The 21,456-nt window shown below is 43.4% G+C and overlaps 1 protein-coding gene across 1 annotated transcript; it reads right to left on the minus strand.

The window, feature by feature from the left end:
• Positions 1-5,399: 5,399 nt before the first annotated feature.
• On the minus strand, positions 5,400-6,434 carry LOC308170094 (trace amine-associated receptor 1-like; the record flags this gene model as incomplete). Its single annotated transcript, XM_080544828.1, has 1 exon — positions 5,400-6,434. One exon carries the CDS (start codon positions 6,432-6,434, stop codon positions 5,400-5,402), a length of 1,035 nt encoding a protein of 344 aa, XP_080400954.1.
• Between the last annotated feature and the right edge of the window lie 15,022 nt (positions 6,435-21,456).

Below are 21,456 nucleotides of genomic sequence, written 5' to 3' on the forward strand. Positions count from 1 at the left end.
CAGAGTAAATTCAAGTACTTTAAACACTTTAAGCACCTTGTGTGAACCCTGACAAATACACCATCTGTCATAATAATGAGCAGAGCTTGATGTGGAGCATTATGCTTTGGGGTTGTGTAGCAGCTGGGGGCACAGGCAATATATACAGGCAATATTGTGCGGGTGGAAGGAAGAATGGATTTCACCAAAAATCAAGACATTCTAGAGGCTAATGTTCGAAGGTCAGTCCAGAAATTTAAGTTGTAGAGAGGTTGGGTATTCCAGCAAGACAATGACCCGAAGCATACCTTCCAGCATGCCATCACAGTCCCCAGACATGAATATTATTGAAAATCTGTGGAGAGATCTCAAACATGCCGTGCATGCAAGAAGGCAGAAGAATATTTCTGAGCTGGAGGTGTTCTGCCCGGAAGAATGGGGAAAAATCTCCCAAAACAAGAATTGAAACTCTTAACTCTTAAGCCCAGTTTATGCTCCTGCGTAAAATCGACGGCGTAGGCTACGGCGTAGCTTGCGTAGGCCCGCGTAGCCTATGGAGAGGGTTGACACGCACCTCTCCAAAAATGTAACTACGCATCAGTTTCTACGCAAATGTAAGCTCTGTGATTGGTCCGCTTGGTAGCACATGATTCCGACAAGATTCCGACTCTCTCGTCGGCCAAAATGCGGAAGCCATGACAGAAATGTCATTTACTTTTTCTGTAATTACTTATTAATAAAGATTTGAAAAATTATGATAACCATCGTATTATCTTAGTTTAATGTCATTTCAATGCATCATAGAACTTTTATTTACAACAAGCATTTAAAAAAAAATAACACTATTATGCCGCTTTGAGTAGAGCACCCTATGGAAGCGTCAGGCACAGCCTTCCTATAAGGAGCGCGATTCACATTTACGAGATGTACAATCCTGTTTATTTAGAAATAAATGATTAGTTACAGGGAGCCCCATGGCTGTTCGTTGGGTTTAAATTATATTTATGATAGACATATTTAATGTTAAGTTATCTATAAGAACTGTGATAGGTCCGCTTGGTAGCGTCACATTCCGACTCTCTCGGTGGCCTTCGGTGGCCTCTCTCGGTGGCCTCGGTGGCCTTCTACCACGGCGCAGTGGAGAGCATCCTCACCTTCGGCATCTCCAACTGGTTCCACAGCTGCACAACAGCGGAGAGAAACGAGCTACAGAGAGTCGTGAGAACAGCACAGAAGATCACCGGCGCCCCCCTCCCCTCTCTGGAGGAGCTGTACAAAACACGCTGTCTCAGGAGGGCCTCCAAGATCTCCAAGGACCCGACCCACCCTGGGCACGAACACTTTGTCAAGCTGCCCTCGAACAGGAGGTACAGGACCCCGGCCGCTAAGACAAACAGACTGAAGAACAGCTTCTACCACAGGGCCGTCAAGGCCCTGAACACAGAAAAGGCCTAAGTTCTGGGCCCAGGACAGTCCGGACGGATTGTATGGCAGCTAGTGCTGAGGCACAAACATGTACATTTTCAAGCCTGCAAACTGTGACACTTTAAAATAATGTGAAAAAATACTTTCTTGTGCAATATGACAACCCTAGTTGACTATCTGTGCAGTATAGTACAGTGGATTGTGTACATAGCCTTTATTGATGTAAACCAGCTCTTTACCTTCTTGTGATTTTATGCATCTATGCTTTTTCTAAAATGTGTTTCTTTTTCCTTTCCTAAACACCAGGGGAGCCTCCCCTCCTAAATTTCGTTGTTTGGTACCTGTACTGTAGCAATGACAAATAAAGTCTATCTATCTATCTAAATGCGGAAGTCATGACAGAAATGTCATTTACTTTTTCTGTAATTACTTATTAATAAAGATTTGAAAATGTATGATAACCATCTTATTATCTTAGTTTACTGTCATTTCAATGCATTATAGACATTTTCTTTACAACAAGCTTAACAAAAATAAGTTTTTTGATCACTATTATGCATCGCCCTACCACCTTCATAGCCGGTGTTATTCACGGACAAACACGGTGCCCGGAGGCACCCTTTGCGGGTTAATAACTGTGGTTTACCGTGGGTTAGGATAACAATTCAAACGTGTCCGGATAGGGGAGAGGACAGGGAATCTGAAACCATTTGAATGGTGTCGATACGACACTCCTATCACGATCGTCACAGCGCGGAGCGAATTCCCGGGAAGAACTTGTCTCTCCCCCCGCTGTCAACGGGAGTTAAAAACAAAAATGTTCCGGATATGACCGGGGCACACACAGGGAGCGGCATATTGAGCGGCCGCTCCCGAGGGCGGTATAGGAATAGTTCCGGACAAGGATCCGTCGCGCAACACCGCCCCCTGGGTGCCGGAATAACGGTACTGGGCTCGAGGAGCCAGTCAGCTAGTCTGCCTGGCGGCCTCCTCTGGGACTGCCGGCCACGGGGTCGTGCGGCGGATCCTACGCAATAGGCAGGGGATAATTGGATGCTAGGTTTGGTTCAATTGGCTACCAAATTGGGTGAAAAAGGGGATAAAATCTGGAAAAAAATAAAAAAATAATAATATGTATCTTGCTTTAATGTGATGAAATGTGTCATGTTTAACTTTGTACCATTAGGTTTGCTTCTTTTTACAGATAGAAACTGTTAAAAGGCATTTTGACTAGAGGTGCCTAATGTTTAACTTTAACATGACACTGCTATTCTGCCCGGTTATTAACAGAGACGTATAACCTTGTTTTTTTTGGGGGGGGGCGGGTTTTTGGTGGATTTAGCGGTTTTTAGACTGTTTAGGCTGGAAATTGTCAATCCCATCTGGTAACCCTGTACAGGACTTGCTCTCTACACAGAAGAGACCCAACCAGGGCACAACAACCTCTACAATGTTACATCCAACAGACTGAAGCCTCGGAATCTGATAAATTCCGTAAATATTGTACAATCGCTTTCTTCCACCTTGGACTAGTATGGCATTGCAATGTTCCTCCAATCCTTTGCAATTATGATTTCAGTCACTATTAATCGCATGTAGTAATTGTAATCATTAACATGTAATGTCCCTACTGCAAGAGTGCAGAGTAGGTGAACATCGTACAGGATAAAGCAGCGTCCACCAGCAGTTAATGAAATGTTAATTCATTTGTCCATTATAACTGAATTAAACACTTAAACAACTATATGCAATAATCGGCCAACAGTGTTTTTGAATTTGACAGAGCTCGAGACAAATGACAACGTTCAGATTTAAAATAAAAAACATTTTGCTTTGTCATTCTGGGTTATAGTGTGTGGATTGATAGCAAATGTATGTAATCCATTTTAAATTCAAACTAATTGTGGAAAAAGTGAAAGGGTTGGGATACTTTCCGAAGGCACTGTATATATTTAGAGAAAAAAAACCGTAATCATTCATTAGCATTGTTTGTTTGAAGCATTGTTCATTTTAATTGTTTGAAGCGCAGTGCAGATCTTACATTCTATCTGGGTCAATAGTAACATCAAGATTTTTCACGGCCTGATTAGGAGTGATCGTTCAGTCGTTGTAAGTAAACGTTAAATCAGATGATAAATTCCTGTTTCCTTAGGCCAAGGACCTTAGGCATCTCTGTCTTGTCCGAGTTTAGCACTAGAAAATGTGTTGCCATCCACGTGTGTATGTAGGGGTAGGGTTAGGGTTGTATTGGAGGTCTATCAGTAACATGTACAAAGAAAACAGTCAAGGGCAGAGTTCTAAGACCTTGGACGACGCTGAGGCTTTTCCCCCCAGTAGAACCAACTGGTACGTATAGGTAGGATCTAAACTATGTATAGGTAGGATCTAAACTATGCTAAATGCCATGAGACATAAACCAACTGAAACCTACTTTGAAGAGAGCTGTCTCAGTGCTACAGTATGTTGGGGTCTCACTCGATGTCATCACTCAATCACTAACCTCGTTGATACCAGGCTTTCCTAGTTAGGGTTAGGGTTAGCATGGGGAAATCATTTGCAGAAAGAAGCTACAAAGGCGTGGAAACCTGTTCAAAATGAGTGATGTCATGTGATGATGACACATCAGAATAAATCAAACCAAACCAATCAAATACCTTGCTTGGGAGGAGTTTTAAATAAACAGAATGAAGTTTTTCCTTAACGTTTTCTTCAATTGTTTTTAATGTTGCAAATGAGCATAGGCAACAACTACAGTGTATGCAAAATAGTCCTACCCGGTTTGGGTAAAGACAATAACAACAAACAAACATTCTACAGGCATGTGGGGGGAAGGTTCTTGGAATATAACATTCAATGAAATTGTGAGCACATTCTCCCATCGCTCTGTCCAGTTTAATCCCTGCTAGATCGCCTAATCTAAAACTCTCCAGATCTCCAAAAGAGGTGTGAGAACAACCTGATTTGGAGGTGTGGCGACACGAGACTACTCTCCCATCAACAGAGTGAAGTAGAAGAAGATAGACGATAACAGTGGATTACAGCAACAACATGTCCACTCAAAACATATTCAAAAGTGCTGTTAGGGTATGTAGAATATCAAAGTAAGAATATGAAGAATATGCTTTTATTCATAATGTGTATAGAGATTTAGATTTAAAGCATTTCTTTTTTTTCTGAGTGGGGCAGTCCCACTCATATTTTTCATTTTATTGACAGATACAGTAGAGATTTAGACAGGAAGGATGGGTGAGAGAGAGAGGAGAGATGACATGCAGGATATGTCCCAGGCTGGAATCAAACCGGGGACCCTGCGGTTACATGGTTACACTTAACCCGCTACGCCACCTAAGCGTAAAACCTAAGCATAAAACCTAAGCGTAAAACCTAAGTGATAAACCTAAGCGATAAACCTAAGCGATAAACCTAAGCGATAAACCTAAGCGATAAACCTAAGTGATAAACCTAAGAGATAAACCTAAGCGCCCCGAGATTTAAAGCATTTCTGACGGCAGCTGGTGCAGAATCGAAGGGGTCGAAAATGAAAGTGAAACTTATTGCGTCATTAATTAGTTTTTTCATAACACCAACTTGAAGTTTTAAAGTACCCACTCGATAAACAACAATTTAACGATCACTAAATATTTATAATTTGTGGATTGGATTCACTGTTCTCATTTGCCGCAGGCTACCGGCAATGGAGACTTGACTTATACATACTTTCGTTTAAGGACGTGTTCAAAAGCAAGAACTGTGTTCATCTTATTATGAGTAGTTTTGTGTTTTTAGCATGTCGATGTTCTCTCAGCATGTTGTGATGTTATACAAACACAGTTAGACGTTAGTAGCGATGTACCACTGTTAGCCGCTAGCTGTTAGCAGCTTTTGTAGCTGTGATTTTATCAGTCACCAATATTCAAATACGCGTCGTATTCAAAAAAATAACTGCTTCGATTCACTTCAATAACATTTACATATTTATTCTGAAATAAACATGTTTAGTCTGAAATCAATTTTAGAGTTGAAGAGTCAGGTTGACATATTTTGCCTGAGATGATCATTCTAAATGCCGTTCTGAACCAACTGTAGAAGAAAGCATACACCATTGGGTTGATTGTTGAGTTTAAGTAGGCAATCCACACGAATGTTTCAAACACAACTGCAGAAGTAGAATAATTGATAAAGGGATCAATAATGTTGCAGACAAAAAATGGCAGCCAGCATGCAAGAAACACCCCCATAATGATGGCCAGAGTCTTGGTTGCTTTTCTCTGTGATTTGTCTGCCATCTTCCGTGAGGTCGGACAGGTTGAGTCTTGGATGCTGCGTGCTTGTCTCTGGGCTACCAGGAGAATCTTGAAGTAGATGCAGAGCATCAAGACACCTGGGATGTAGAATGAGAGTATTGAAGACACAGTGTTTGATACGGCAGTCTGAAACAAAATACACCCTCCCTCACATGCAACATAAATATAGTAAAACTCCTCAACCCCCAAAATGTTGAGCCCCAAAAATATCATCCCAAAGCCGACTATGGCAGAAACACCCCAGCTGACCAGGATCATGACCAGAGCGATGTGAACAGTTATTTTACTTCCATACCTCAGAGGGTCACAGACTGCATAATATCGGTCTATAGATATGAAAGACAAATTCAAAATGGATGTATTGCACAGCATGACATCGAAGCTAGAGTGGATTTTACAGAACAAATCTCCAAAATACCAGCATGTTTCTACAGATCGTATCATACTGGGAATCATGACCACTGCCCCTAAGAGCAGGTCTGACACAGCCAGAGACAGGATGAGGTAGTTGGTTGGAGTGTGGAGCTGTTTAAAGTGAAAGATGGTGATGATCACAAGAAGGTTTCCACACACTGTGAGAACAGACATTGTTCCAAGGAAAAGATACAGTACGACTCTTATCGTTGGAGACAAGATTGTTCTTTTGCAAGAGCCATTCACTGATTCATAACATAGATGTATATTCTCCACAATATCAGCCTTGCTGACACCGAGTCCTGGGTCCATAGTCCTGGGTCAAGTTGTTTATCTGCCAAAAAAGTATTCCAGTTTTTTCATCAATATTTTCTCTTTAAACATCATATTATTGTGTATACAGTAGGCTAGTTAGAAATAGCATATATTAAGTTACATGGTTATATGTATATATGTTTAATATACTCAAAAGTATTATATTTTGTGGCCTGAGGTGATCCAGTGGTCTATATATATATGTATATATGCCCATGTTGGCATGGGTTTGAATCCGGCCCATGCCCTATCCACGTCCTCCTTACTTTCCTGTCTACCTCCACTATCTCTATCCAATAAAACATATGAGTGGGACTGCTCATAGACACTTTATATTTTTACAAACAAACCTCATATACCAGTTATCAAAGCCATTCATCAACACTATTTGATGGCCACCAGATCTGCCCAGGGTCAGGGTTAGGGTCAGGGTCAGGTCATTGCTGTGAATGAGAATATGTTAAATAAAATCATAAAATAAATACAATACCTTTCAGCCTTGGTGGTGATGTATCTTTATTGTGACTCCTTGGTCTCTGGTCACAATGTGAAGAGACTCTGGACTTGAATCTCCTACTTATGCATCCATAGTCTATTACCATAATGAATACATTATCCTGCTGACCAATCAGACATGTCCTGTGATTGTATCAGGGGATGTCATGAGCAGTAAGACATAATGTCAGAATGTATTACACTGTGAACCCCCCCCCCCCCCCCCCCTTACTGAAAACATCAGGTAATGAAGAAGGGACATGGCTATATTTAGAGAAATGTATCACATGAACCAGGGGTCAACCAGGGGTCAAACTCAATGTCATCCCGGGCCACATCAGCATTATGGCCCTGAAAGGGGCGCTTGTAAGTAAGGCGGTTCTCCAGCAGCCGCTGAAGCACTTGGCGGACGTGTTGCTGGTGGGTGGCAAGGTCTTTAGAAAAAATAAGAATGTCATCCAGGTAGCGTTGGTGAGGCCAAAAGGCATAACTAAATACTCAAAATGGCCTAGGGGGTGTGAAGGGGGGCGAAGGCAGAGCTAATAAGAGGTAATGGGTACTTATTCTTGACAGTAATGTTATTCAGGCCTCAATAGTCAATACAGGGCCTTAGGGTACCATCCTTTTTCCCCACAAAGAAAAACCCAGCCCCAACAGGAGAGGAAGAAGGACGAATAGACCCGGCAGATGACGAGTCCTGGATGTAGCTCTCCATGGCCTCACGCTCCGGCTGGGACAGGTTGAACAGCCCGCTACTAGGAAGGGGTGCATCGGGAAGAAGGTTGATGGCGCAATCATAAGGGCGGTGGGGGGGTAGTGACTGGGCATGGTGTTTACTGAACACTGCACAGGACACAGGCACACAGGGAGCGGCATATTGAGCGGCCGCTCCAGAGGGCGGTATAGGACTATTTCCGGACAAGGATCCGCTACAAGCTACGCTGAAAGCTGCAAGCAAGCCACAAAGCTACAGAACACCAAGAGATCATGCCTGGAGATAGACACAAAGGGCGATGTCGTAAACGAGGGACCTCCTCAAGACCGGCATTGACAGTTATATCAATGACCATGATGTCGAAGTCCTATCTGTTGAACTAAGCAGTGTTGTACTAACATCTGTCTATAAACCATGGATACTAACCAACTAAGTCTTATCCGTGACCCCAAGTTACCACATTCGTTTTTCAGTGCTCGCTGGATATCAGTTAGCAAGAACTACGACCAATTTGCTAACCTTGGACTGGATAACATCGCTACCTCGAGGTAGAGGCCGTGACACCATTAGTGACTCCATGTGATGAACATTGGGGTGCAGAATACAAAAAGGCTCACTCACAGGATACCACACTCTCTCTCTCTCTCTCTCTCTCACACACACATACACACACACACTTCTAGTCAATTGTTGATATGTACATGTATTGTTTTGTGACTCTATCAAAGTTAATCTTCAGTTTGTTTCTCTGATGTAATGGTCTGATGCAATCTAAGGAGCCAGATGAGAGAGTGGACGTTAGTGTCTCATTATGGGTGTTGTAGTCCCAGTGGGGGTGAGGGTCATTATGGGTGTTGTAGTCCCAGTGGAGGTGAGCTCCATGTCTGCTCCACCTGTCAGTGTTCACACCTGTCCAACCAGGGGACTCATTACCTGCTAGCACCGCTAACTGCTAACTCATGTGTCAAACTGGCTGTTCTGCTCATTAACCACCAACACCTCAAGGTATCAGACTGGTTGTGTTGACTGAGTCCCTCAAAGTCTCTCAGCTCTGGGTACAACAGAGGAGGACGAACAAACAACAGTATGTTTGTTACTTTGTGAATATTGCATCACTGTGAAGAAGTCATGAAGGGGTAAACTTGTAACGCCCCTCTCCCAGGCCTCTGGAGTGGATCGAGGAGCCGTCTTCCGGCCCGTAGTTCTGTAGCAGGTAGTTTAGGTTCCGGGTAGGTTAGTTAGTATGTGGTATAGGTAGGTCAGAGGTGTAGGGAAGAATAGGGCTGTTTTGTGACACCGTTTGCATGGTCCTTCTCCCTCCCTTCTCCTACCCTTTGTTAATCCCTGGTTGTTTTTGTGGTATTTCATTCCCCCCTGTTCATTGTTAATGTTATATGACTGTTGTACATCATATTTGTAAACACTTGTAAGAGGGTGGTGTCGTGGTTGGGTGGAGGGTGGTGTCGTGGAGGGTGGTGGTGTCGTGGTTCCACCTGTCTGTAAAACTCACAGAACTGCTGAACTTGTGAGTCTGCTGCACTGACATGACCTGTGATGTGCTGCTTAGTTAAGTTCATTCCTGTTTCAGCTGATATCTGGTTCTTAAAAACTAATTATTTTGCTGTTTTATATGCAATGTCAATGTTGTTCCCAGTGTGGACTCTGCGGGGTGGCAGAAGGGGCTGCTGTGTGCTGAAGGACAGAACCTGGCCCGCTTCCTCATGGAGGCTCCAGCCAATCACATCACTCCGACCGTGTTCGCTGACACCACCCGCTGACACCACGCAGCGTGCGTGCGTGCGTGCGTGCGTTGACCAACCTGTGTCTTTTTTTTAACCCTAACCCCTGACCCCTGACCGTAACCCTCCTAGGGAGCCTCCCGGGGGGATCTTCCCCCAGTATCTCCGGCCTTGTCCGCTCACTCACCACCACCTCACCCTCACACTCACCCTCACACTCACCTGGACGGTGCTGGATGGTCCTGCATGGTCCAGGGGCAACGGCCCCCCTCTGTCCAAGCATTGTCCGCAACTTCCTTCTCTTCAGAACCTGTTTTCCAAGGTTCTGATGCTGGCAGCTCGGGGAATCTCTCTCTGTTGTTGATCCCAGCCTTGTCTGCACGTTATTGTTCCACAGCCGTTCCACCGGGGATTTGATCCCTCAACCCCTGAATCTTGGGGCTTGCTCTTAACCATTGAGCTACGACTGTTTCACACTCTTCATTGTTCATTTCTCCTACTGATTGGTGAAGTCAGACTTGAACTTGCAACCCTGTGATGTTGGGTTAAAAGTCTTAACCATTCACCTGCGACTGCTTCAAAGGTTTCCTCTGTTTGGAAGTTAGTGGTAACATATTCATACATTAGATCAGACTAAGGTGAGACACCAAACATTTGAACATTGTATGTTTAAATATGCAAATGAGGGATTGTCTAAGTGTCTTGGCAAACTCAACAAGAAACCAAATACAGTGCCATTCCTTCACAAACAAGGAAAAAGAGACCAATTTCTCCTCCCTAGAGAAACTCAGCCATCCCAACATGGGTTTGGCTCCCATTCCCCCCAGAGGAGAAACATGAGATGACAGTCATGGCCTGCACAGCTGAAATCAATTCACTAATTACCCAGCAGCTCACCTGAACAATCACCACTCCCTTTAGTCTGCAGTTCCACAGTTGAGGATTCAGTTCAACAAACACACTGTGGTAGGAACATGTGCTATTGCAGTGCTGTGCTCAACCAACTTCATATTGTTTCTTAGCCGCTTATTTTTGTGTTTATACCTTTTCAAAGGTTTTTCACCTACTACTACTACTTGTAAATCTGATGAAAAAGAGACAAAAGAGTGGAGTCCCAGTGAAACTCTGGTCAAACGGTCAAAGCCCTTTCAAGTTAGGGCAAGCACAGAAAACCATCACATAACTTGTCACTTATAAACTAAAACTTCCTCTGGTTTTCAGGAAAAAACTACTGGTGACCAACACAATCCACAACTGAGGGTCTCCGGTGGGCACCAACATGCCCTAACTGCAAGATGGAGGTAGGTACAGAGGTCACAAAATTTGGATCCATAGGGAAGATGGGGGCCGGGGGGCCTGGATATTTTGAATGAGGAAGATCCCGCCAATGATAAAAGTGCTAACAAAAAAAATACGTGCTGGTAACAACTCCTCAATCCATAACGCCTCCACCTCATAAACAGTGGCGGCTCCTGCCAAATCTCTCAGGGGGGGCAATTGTTGCGTTGATGGTTAAGGTGACACGTTCAAGGGTAAATTCACCTAAATCAGCGGGCTTAAATAAATTGACTCTCACAGCCATTGGTATTCAGTTATCACATATTTTATTTTAGGTGCAGCAAATCCAGGATAAAGAGCAGTGGCACAGGGGCTGATAATGTGCAATGGATGGATAAAACTATTTACATACTACAAAATACAAAATATGGACGGCATACATACTGCTCACTTGTATTGAAATTGAGCTCGTCTCTCTTTCAAAGCAGCAAAATAATCAATGACCCTCTCATTAAAATCAGGCATCTTCCTGACTAGTTCCCTCTCCATTGAAAGCATGGCCAGTGCATTCAGGCGCTCCTGGCCCATTGTGTTTCGCAGGAAGTTCTTGATTCTCTTAAGGGTCGAGAAACACCTCTCAGCTTCAGCTGTTGTCATGGGAGTGGTAATTAGGATGTTCAACAGAGCTACAGTCTCAGAGAAAGTCTCCTGGAGGTTGTACCTGTGTAGAACCTGGTACAGTGCCAGTGCACCAGAGCAAAAAAACCGTTTTTTAAAATACGATTAGTCGACACTAAAATTCCACGTCGACGAGTTTTTTTGATCGACCTCGTCGATTATGTCGACTAATCGTTGCAGCCCTACGTGACAGATGATTGAATGAGTGAGAGGAAACCACAGACACCTGTGGCAGAGTTGGCTGTGTGTTTGGAGAGCGTGCGACAATGACGTATTACTATCTTGTTATTTAAGTTTGGACTATTGTTTGACGTTTAGCAATTCCGGGTTTTTGTTTCAGTTTAAAGGGTTAGCCGGTTTGTTATTTTTCATTCATGATAAACGTGTACGTGTACGTTTTCAACACTTTCAGTTTTAAAGGTTTGAACATTGATAAAGGTTGTCGCTGCTGTACATTTACCTTCAGTATTATACACGGGGAAGAAATTGATACATCATTTATTTGCATACATCTAGCCTTGCTTTTCCCGCTTTGACACACAGAAACACTAATATTATTAATTTCTATCCTCCTGCTATCCTTGTTCTGCTCAGACTAGCAGAGATGTTGCATGACAGCGATCTGACCAGTGTAACCCTAACCCTGTATGAGGAGAAAAAACTAAGCACATAGTGATAATTACATTGGAGTCAGATTATCAATATTATACATGTTTTGCTATCAACAAAACATAGCCAAAAGTCTCTGCCAAACATTCATGTGAAAAAAGATATTATTATATTTGCTCTACAGCCTGAGTCAGTTCAACCATTCTTCCTGTTCTAAAATGGTCATTGTATTCCTGCTATTTTTATGCAATAAAACGTATGTCACCCCATTATTCTATCCAGACTGTTTGAGAGTCTAGTTTCCTCCTTGTAGCTACAGTATCAGTGCACCCAGGTGGCAGGCTGCAGGTTATGATGTTGTCCACATGAGGGCGCTGGTGATCCCACTGCTTTTCCATTCCATGGAGTGGAATGTTACTGTGCTGCTACACAGCTGGATACATTCATCAATAATAGGAGGCCTTTCATAAAAATACATTGGGAAATATAACAGTTTTTTATACTGCTGCTGAAACAATTCGGAGTGCCAGATGTGTGATAGTTTCAACCACTGAATAGAAATATTCTCATGTGGTTCTAGATTCGCCAATTCGCTTTGTGTTGTGCTGACGACTATTGGCCACCAGATGGCGCCGTGCCTAGTGTTTCTGCTATATGGCCGTGATGATAGCGCCCTCACGTGTTCATACATTAGTATTGCAGTGTATCAATGTACATTGTTTTGATCTCAATCGTTTTAAATAAATAATGTTAACTCATTCATAAAGACAAGTGTAGTGAATCCAGAGACTGAGATAAGGAGATCAGTGAGAGAGAGAAAGTCTGTAGAACGTTTCCATTACACGCAGCCAGGAAAGCAGAGTGTAAAGTCTGTACTAGTAGGATCTACCAATGCTCACTCAGCTACGCAACAGTTACCGTAGTGGGAGTTACCGTATCATTAATTAAAACATTAAAACAGACTTATTTTTCTTTCATATGGGTTGGTGTGTGGCCTCTGTTTGCTGCCCTCTACAGGTTGGAGAACGATCAGCTGGTCTCATTAGGCCTGACCAGCCACACCTGCTGAGGCTCCAGTGGCTGCAGACAGAAGCCCTGCTTCTCCAGTCCTGCGGCCCTTCTTGCTCCACGCTCGCTATTCTGTTTTGTTGTGGCTTCATGTGGCATTTTAGGTTTACACTGACAACACAGCTTTCACTACATATTCCACTCATCCATACATACACCACTGATGTACTGATTGACACACTCCATTTATGTACACCACTCCATCCAAAATGAAAATTTAATTAATTTAATATATGTTAAAAAAAGTTACTTTGAATCTTGAGTTAAGTAATACATATTTGTGTTAAATCTGGTGTTGGGAGTGTATGAGAAAGAGGAGGAGGAGGATGGCCTGGATGTGAAGGAGGCAGCGGCAGGGTTCCACCTGTCTGGAAAACTCACAGAACTGCTGAACCTGTGAGTCTGCTGCACTGACATGACCTGTGATGTGCTGCTTAGTTAAGTTCATTCCTGCTTCAGCTGATATCTGCTTCTTAAAAACTGTTGTCATTAAAGAATATTTTTGCTGTTTTATATAAAATGCTATACATGTCTTTGATAAAATGGTGGCTGTATCTGACAAACTGTGACAAAGCCACATTGATGTACTGTGTTGTTGTTGTACACTAATAGCCTACCCTAAATGTTTTTTTAAAAGTGTTTTTCTGTTATTATTTTCCTATGGTTGTGATATATACCGGTAATGTCTTCTTGTTTTGGGGTACTGTCTCTTTAAATGACCGGCCAAAGCGCTCTGGCGCAGGTGAAGAGACTTGTACTAATTAGAAGGTGGAGATTCAGCAGAGAGAGAGAGGGGGAGGAGACAGAGAGAGAGAGGAGAATGGTTGGTTCTACACAGTCCCGGTCGGCTATATGTATGAATGTGTTGCTGTAAGCTTGGAACAAAAGATAGATAAAACGTTCGCATCGCGTTGGAGAGAGGTGCTCACGCTGTGGGATATACTTTTTCCAAGGATTATTTTTGTTTGAATCTACCGCGCCGCTGAGGACGGACCACTTCAGTCAGGTGAGCCAATATGATCCATAATCCATCTGCGTGTTTGTTTGAGAGGACGAGCGTTTGTCTCAATGACTATTGGGGATTCGACTTGTTTGCCTCGGGGGATTCAAGGAACGGACTTGAACGAATCATTTAGAGCAGTGGTTCCCAACCTTTTTTGTCTTGTGTACCCCTTGAGCTGTTTTGCCATGCCAGAAGTACCCCCTCACTCATGCGTGTTGATTATTTCCCAAACATTTCAATTAAACTCTAACTTGCAAATATAACATTTATTACTGACACACAGAGAGCAAAACCTCTTCTCATGTCTCCAAAACTCTAAACACATTTTCTGCTTTACACACATTTTGCTATTCAAAATGGCACTTTTTAAATGCACTGAACACGGTTTTCTGCACACAACAATCTGACATAAAGTCACATGTTTGCCATTTCAAAACATTGCCATTCAAAATTAGACTACATGAGCTAATTGGCCAATACATGTGCCACCTGGCCACCTCAATGGTTAATTGTTACCACTTCAATCAGGGAAAAAAAACAGTGTACACCTACATGCCCACACACTCACTGAAAATAGAAAAATAAATAATAATGAATTTGATTTGATATCTGTTTCTTTTCCCTTTCTGCTGCTCCTCTTTGGCTTCTGTCTGAGGTACAGTGATGTCATCCTTTTCTCATCCGTCTGACTGATGGGGAGAGGAAACAGACAAGATGAGACAGGATAAAACTTATCACACACACACACACACACACACACACACACACACACACACACACACACACACACACACACACACACACACACACACACACACACACACACACACACACACACAGAGAGAGAGAACACACACACACACAGAGAGAGAGAACACATTCAAGACATTATGATTATCACAAATTCCCTCTCAGGGACTAGAGCTAATTGAACCAGAATATCATCACAAGTGTCAGTTGCACTTGCAATACAGCCCCACATACACACACACACACACACACACACACACACACACACACACACACACACACTTAAACTTCTTATCTAACTCTACTGATTATTAATGAAAATCATTTGAACCACTCCCCTTTAATACATAGATATTTACACCATTGTGAAAAATATTCTGACTCACCCAGTAGCAGTTGCAATTCTTTTTTTCATCAGTTGAGCTTTAATGAGACACTTGAGGTTGCTTCTCTTTTATAATGAATGAATGAATGAATGAATGGTCTTTATTGTCATTGCTATAGTACAGGTACCAAACAACGAAATTTGGGAGGGGTGGCTCCCCTGGTGCTAGTGTAACCGGCTCGGTCTGTCTCGAGTTGACTACCTGCGTTGTGTTCTGTGCTGACCGATGACAGGACGCTGATGTGTACTTTAGGCACTTGCAAGTGCGGGGTCAGGGCAGTGTTTCACCAGCATCATTGTGACTTCATGAGAGGGGTCCTCAATGTTTCGCCCCTGCCTTCTCAGACACTCATCCGCGACATCCACAGCCTTATTCAAGCGTATCCAGTAGTCCATGGGACTTTCTCCAGCTAGAGGAAGAGTGTTATAAAAATCTGCTAGAGGCATTGGTTATCTCACTGAAATGTTGTTTCAGGATATCAAAGATGAGCTTGGTGTTTTCAGCTAGCCGCCGCGATGGCATGCTACGCAGGGTAACTTTAACAACGTCTCTAGCCTTTCCCATTAGTCTTGACATTATCTCCTGGGAGTACTCTTGTGGGGGGACACCCCTCTTATTCAGGTAGACACTCATCATTTCTTCCCACTCATGTACTGTGTGTTTGTCTGTTCCATCTCCCCTGAAGTACGGTGGGTCTCTGACATCTGTCTTCATCACTAACTTTACTCCAGTCATGTTCAAGTCAGAATGTCTATGTCCTAAATTCAGGCTAGGTGTAGGAGTAGGAGTTGTTTGGCTATCTGCGCTACCAATAGACCTGTTTAGTTGACTAGCAATGTTCTGTCCTATTTCATATGCTAATTGTGTAATGAGATTCCCTAGGTCTGAGGAACTCGCATCAGGACTAGACATTGGCTGATGTGGAGAATGTTCATCTGTGTGCGTGTGAGTGTATGAGGATACAGGGCCGCGCACTGGACTAACACCGCTCCCAATGTCTGGAAAATCCTCTAACCTAGGCATGTGCGGTGCGTCAGTGTGTAAGTGTGTGGACGAGAGTACAGGTTTGCCTAGTGCACCAGCACCTTTAACTGGTGTGCACTCCAACCGACTCATTAGCCTGCCCCTTCCTAGGGTTACCAGAGCAGCGTTTCCACGGCTAAGAGGTGTCTGCACATCCTTACCATCAGTCATTTTTGTAAAAGTTGTGATATATTAGACTATGGTAATAATTAGTGTTGTTCCGATACCGATACTGGTATCGGCATGGCCACCGATACGCACAAAAATGCTGGTATCGGTATCGGCGAGTACTAACAAATATATAACACCCGATACCAAACTTTCACTATCGCGGAAAAACAAACACGCAACTGTGGTTGTCGAGGAGAGGAGCGGTGGAGCAGCGAGGCTCACCTCAGGTAACCTGCTGTCCCTTCCAGCTGCTCAGAGCCCAAGCTAAGCTATGCTACCGGGGCAACGTTCGGAAAGTCCCCCTGAGAGCGCCGGAGCGCACACTGGGCTCCGACGTCATAAACGGACCGAGGAATCCGATTGGACAAGAGGCGTTCTACGAGTGCCGATCAGTTTCCCAGAGCGACTTTTACCAACGCAGCCCTCAGACATATAGACTACGCCACTCCGCTTAAAGCGATACAACCCACAGCCAAGATAGGACACATTTTACAGGAAAAACATATCGACCGTAATCGATATTTATTTCGGTTGCACAGTCTAGCACCGCCACCGGCGTGCTGGAGAGAGTTCAAATAATAATAATAATGTCCGCGCAGCCGCTTCTCCGAGTCCCGCCCAGCTGTTCCCCTTTCGGGATAGTTCTCGGCTCCGTCTCCGCGCCACACCCCCTTTCGGGATCTGCTGTTGTGGCTCTCTGTGTCTCTCTTTCTCTCTTTCTCTCTTTCTCTCTTTCTCTCTTTCTCTCTTTCTCTCTTTCTCTCTCTCTCTCTCTCTCTCTCTCTCTCTCTCTCTCTCTCTCTCTGTGCGGCAGGTACTTCCTGCCTCCTTCCTTCTCCCGAGGAGAAGTTTTCTCTATGTTTGTTTGAATTGTTTACATATGCAGAACACAGAACACACATGCATTAGTGGTGCAGGAAGGCCTACTGTCACAGCGGTGGCCAATGGGAGAAAGATCATCGGCCACTTCAAGCATTCCCCACTGGCCACTTCACGTCTGCAAACTGTACAGACTGAACTTGGAATGCCTTTTTTTTTTTTTTAAACGCCGTGGTATCGTATCGGTACTCGGTATCGGCAAGTACTGCACGGTCAGGTATCGGTATCGGTATCGGGATCAAAAAATGGTATCGGAACAACACTAGTAATAATATAGGAATTACTAACAAATGCTAATATCAAAAAAAAAAATCACAATGTGAAATTATACTAAGTGAGATAGAGGCATTTAAGAGTTACACGATATACACATCAACAGTGGACCAAGTACTCATCAACATTCCGAAGAGGTTCCAACTTTTCACAGCAACCACCGGCGATCACCCTGGCGATGATCTGGAGCGAAGATATCCGGGTCACGGCACCACTGTAACCGGCTCGGTCTGTCTCGAGTCGACTACCTGCGTTGTGTTCTGTGCTGACCGATGACAGGACGCTGATGTGTACTTTAGGCACTTTTAATCTGTACAATGCACACAAAAATAATGTTGGAATGAAACATCAAAACATGTAGGTGTCTTCTCAGCACGAGTCAACCTCTCTCCGTCTCATAGAATGCAGACTCCGCTCTAATAGTAATAATAATAATAATAAACAGAAAATATTTAGATTTGGGCTTTTACACTTTACAACACCAAATAAACCACCCTCTCTTCACCAATCACCTTCCCCTCGCATACAGTGACATGCATGATACAAAATGCCTGCCCCACATCTAGCAGCTCAGTGCCACTGAACATCGAACAAAAGAAAACACCTCAACACATTACATTTTGAACCTGGTATTGGGAGTAGCAACATACCTGTACAATGCACACAAAAATAATGTTGGAATGAAACATCAAAACATGTAGGTGTCTTCTCAGCACGAGTCAACCTAGCACAAAAGAAACATTTCAGCTAACTGACACAGAGAACAGTGACGAACGCTAGCTGACACAGTGATGAGCGCTAGCAGGGGCGCCGCTAGAGATTCTGGGCCCCATGACAGAATATCATTTTGGGCCCCCCCACCTAAACCACCCATCAACCTAAACCCAGTTGAAGTTGATGAACTATTGATGCACTGCAAGAAATCCAATGATGGACGTCTTTTGTAAATGTAATTTAAAATTACAGTTAATACAGGAATCAACAATTCAGCAAAGAAATCTCAACATTCTTTAACTTATTAAATTAAGACTTGAACAACACAAGGACAAAAGTATAATTAAATGAAGATTGGAACCCAATTATAAAAGTATAAATCACACAAAAAGTAAAAAATATAATTTTTATGGGGTGGTATTGTGTCTAAATAAATGTAGATCTTGTAAAGATCAGTTGGCCATAATACTGTCAGGATTAGATCAATGAAGAATTACAGCAGAGAGATATTTACTGACTCAGCATTGCTTGTTTCACACAAAGACAAACGTGTCTTATACAAGAGGGAGCAACACAGACATGGTGCCAGCGAAATTGAATGTGAAATGGGAAGATTTTTATTTTTACACTGCGGCAGTACTGTGGAATAGTATACCTGGAGAGCTAAAAACTATATCTAGCCTAATGCACAACGATTCAAGATAGGAGTAAAGAGATCAAATCAAATCAAAGCTAAACGCTGGGCCTTCTTAGTAGCAACATCTTTAATAAGATCCTTGAAATCTAGTGATGAAGCCAACTTGCTGTGCTGCTGTCATTGTCCTTTGTTACTTCTTGCTCTTCTTCTTCTGCCTCTTTACCTCTGCTCTCCTCTCTGGCTGCCTTGCTTGAAGAGGGCCCTGGCATGGAGTATCCATAGGTACATAATTCATAATATGTCCTATAATAGTATTAACATAATAATACATACATTACACCAGATTAGCTAACTTAGATGTTATCTAGCTAGCTAACAATATTATTAAGATGCCAGTGGTCAATGTTATTGCAATTACTGGAAGAACTATTAACTAAATATGAATATTAGCTAAAGTTGTATTCAATGCTTGCATGGTAATGCAGCATACATTAAAATATTCAAAATATGTTTACTTACTTACTTACGCCTATCGCTCCTTTTGGAGGAGCATAGGCCGTCGACAACAGTTCGCCAGGGTCCTCTGTCCTGTGCTTTGCTTTCCAGCTGTTTCCATGTTAGTCCACTCTGTGTGATGTCTGTCTCCAAGTCCCTGCGCCAGGTGTTCTTGGGCCGGCCTCTCTTCCTTTTGCCTTGGGGGTTCCATCTAAGGGCCTGTCTGGTGGTGCTGGTGTTTGGTTTGCGTAGTGTGTGGCCGATCCATCCCCACCTTCTTCTCTTGATTTGTTCTTCCACTGGTTGTTCGCCCGTTCTCTGCCAGAGATCGTTGTTACTGATGGTATCTGGCCAGTGGATGTTCAGGATCCGCCTCAGGCATCTGTTGATGAATGACTGCACTCTAGTCATTGTGATCTTGGTTGTCCTCCACATCTCTGATCCGTATAGGAGTACTGGCTTGATGTTGGATTTGAAGAGTCTGATCTTTGTCCGCTGACTGATTACCTTGGAGCTCCAGATGTTCTTTAGTTGGATGTATGAGGCCCTTGCGTTGCTGATTCTTGCTCTGACATCTGCCTCCGTGCCACCCTTCTTGTCTATGATGCTACCTAGGTAGGTGAAGGATTCTACTTCCTCGAGTGCTGTTCCCTCCAGGTTTACTGGGTCTTCGTTGTTTGTGTTGATCTTTAGGATTTTGGTCTTTGCTTGGTGGATGTTGAGGCCTAGTTGTGTTGAGGTGTCTGCCAGTATGTTTGTCTTCTCCTGCATCTGTTGTCGACTGTGGGATAGTAGGGCAAGGTCGTCTGCGAAGTCTAGGTCGTCCAGTTGTGTTGAGAGTGTCCACTGGATCCCGTTTCTCCTCTGTGCCGTTGTGGTCTTCAATATCCAGTCAATGGCCAGGAGGAAGAGGAAGGGGGACAGTATACCGCCTTGCCTTACTCCGGTCTTCACTTGGAAGCTTCGTGTGAGCTGCCCGCTGTGTATGACTCTGCAGGTCATTCCTTCATAGGAGTTCCTCATGATGTTGACAAGCTTTTCTGGTATGCCGTAGTGTCGAAGCAATTTCCAGAGGGTGTTTCTGTGGAGACTGTCAAATGCCTTCTCGTAGTCTACAAAGTTGATGTATAATGGAGAGTTCCATTCCAATGATTGCTCAACTATGATTCGGAGGGTTGCAATCTGGTCTACACATGATCTATTGGGTCGGAAGCCTGCCTGCTGGTCTCTTAGCTGCGGATCCACCACTTTCTTTATTCGCTCGAGGAGGATTCTGTTGAAGATTTTTCCTGGCACTGATAAAAGCATGATTCCTCTGTAGTTGTGGCATTGGCTGAGGTCTCCTTTCTTATGTATTTTGACCAAGTAGCCTTCTTTCCAGTCTGTTGGCCCAGTCTGTTGGCCCAGTCTGTTGGCCCCAAAATATGTTTGTTAACCACAAACTCCTACTGCTCACCTCCTTCTCCTTCAACTGGGAGGTGGGTTGGGGGAAGGAGTCCTGATCCTGAAACTGCATCTGTGCATGACGTGATTAGCATGTAACATTATACTAGTTAGCTAGCTAGCTATAGCAAGAGTGCATAGCTGCTGGATACAAATTCACTGAGCTCTAATAACCTATATTTTGACCAAAATTGCACTCATCTCATATATTTAACTGAAATTATACTGACAGTGCACTGTAAGTTAACTTTACTTGAAGTTAATGTTAATTAGCTATAGCGAGCTAACTAGATCATCCACGCAGTGATTAGATCACTAAACCACTGTTGTCTAGATAGATAGCCTACATGTTATGGGCCCCAAAAGAAGGTCTGTGAATGAATACCCTTCTTCTTCTTTTTTTTTACTTTGTGACTAGCTGTCGCCCTTTTTTGTCACTCTCCTCGTTCTTTACTTTTACTTTTCTCTTTTGAGACCCTGACTTTGGCTTTGCCTTTCACGACATCGTCTCTCTCCTTGTCAGAATATTTGCGGTAACGTTCCTCTAGTCTAGTCTAGCAGCTCGCGCGCGGTGGACTGAACCATGCAATGAATAAATAGAGGGGTAAATAATAAGGCTTAATTTTGTTAAACATAGAGAATAATACATAGAATTATAATTTG

The sequence above is a fragment of the Nansenia antarctica genome (genome assembly GCF_963989245.1).
Source record: "Nansenia antarctica genome assembly, chromosome: 14".
NCBI classification, from domain to species: Eukaryota; Metazoa; Chordata; class Actinopteri; order Argentiniformes; family Microstomatidae; genus Nansenia; species Nansenia antarctica.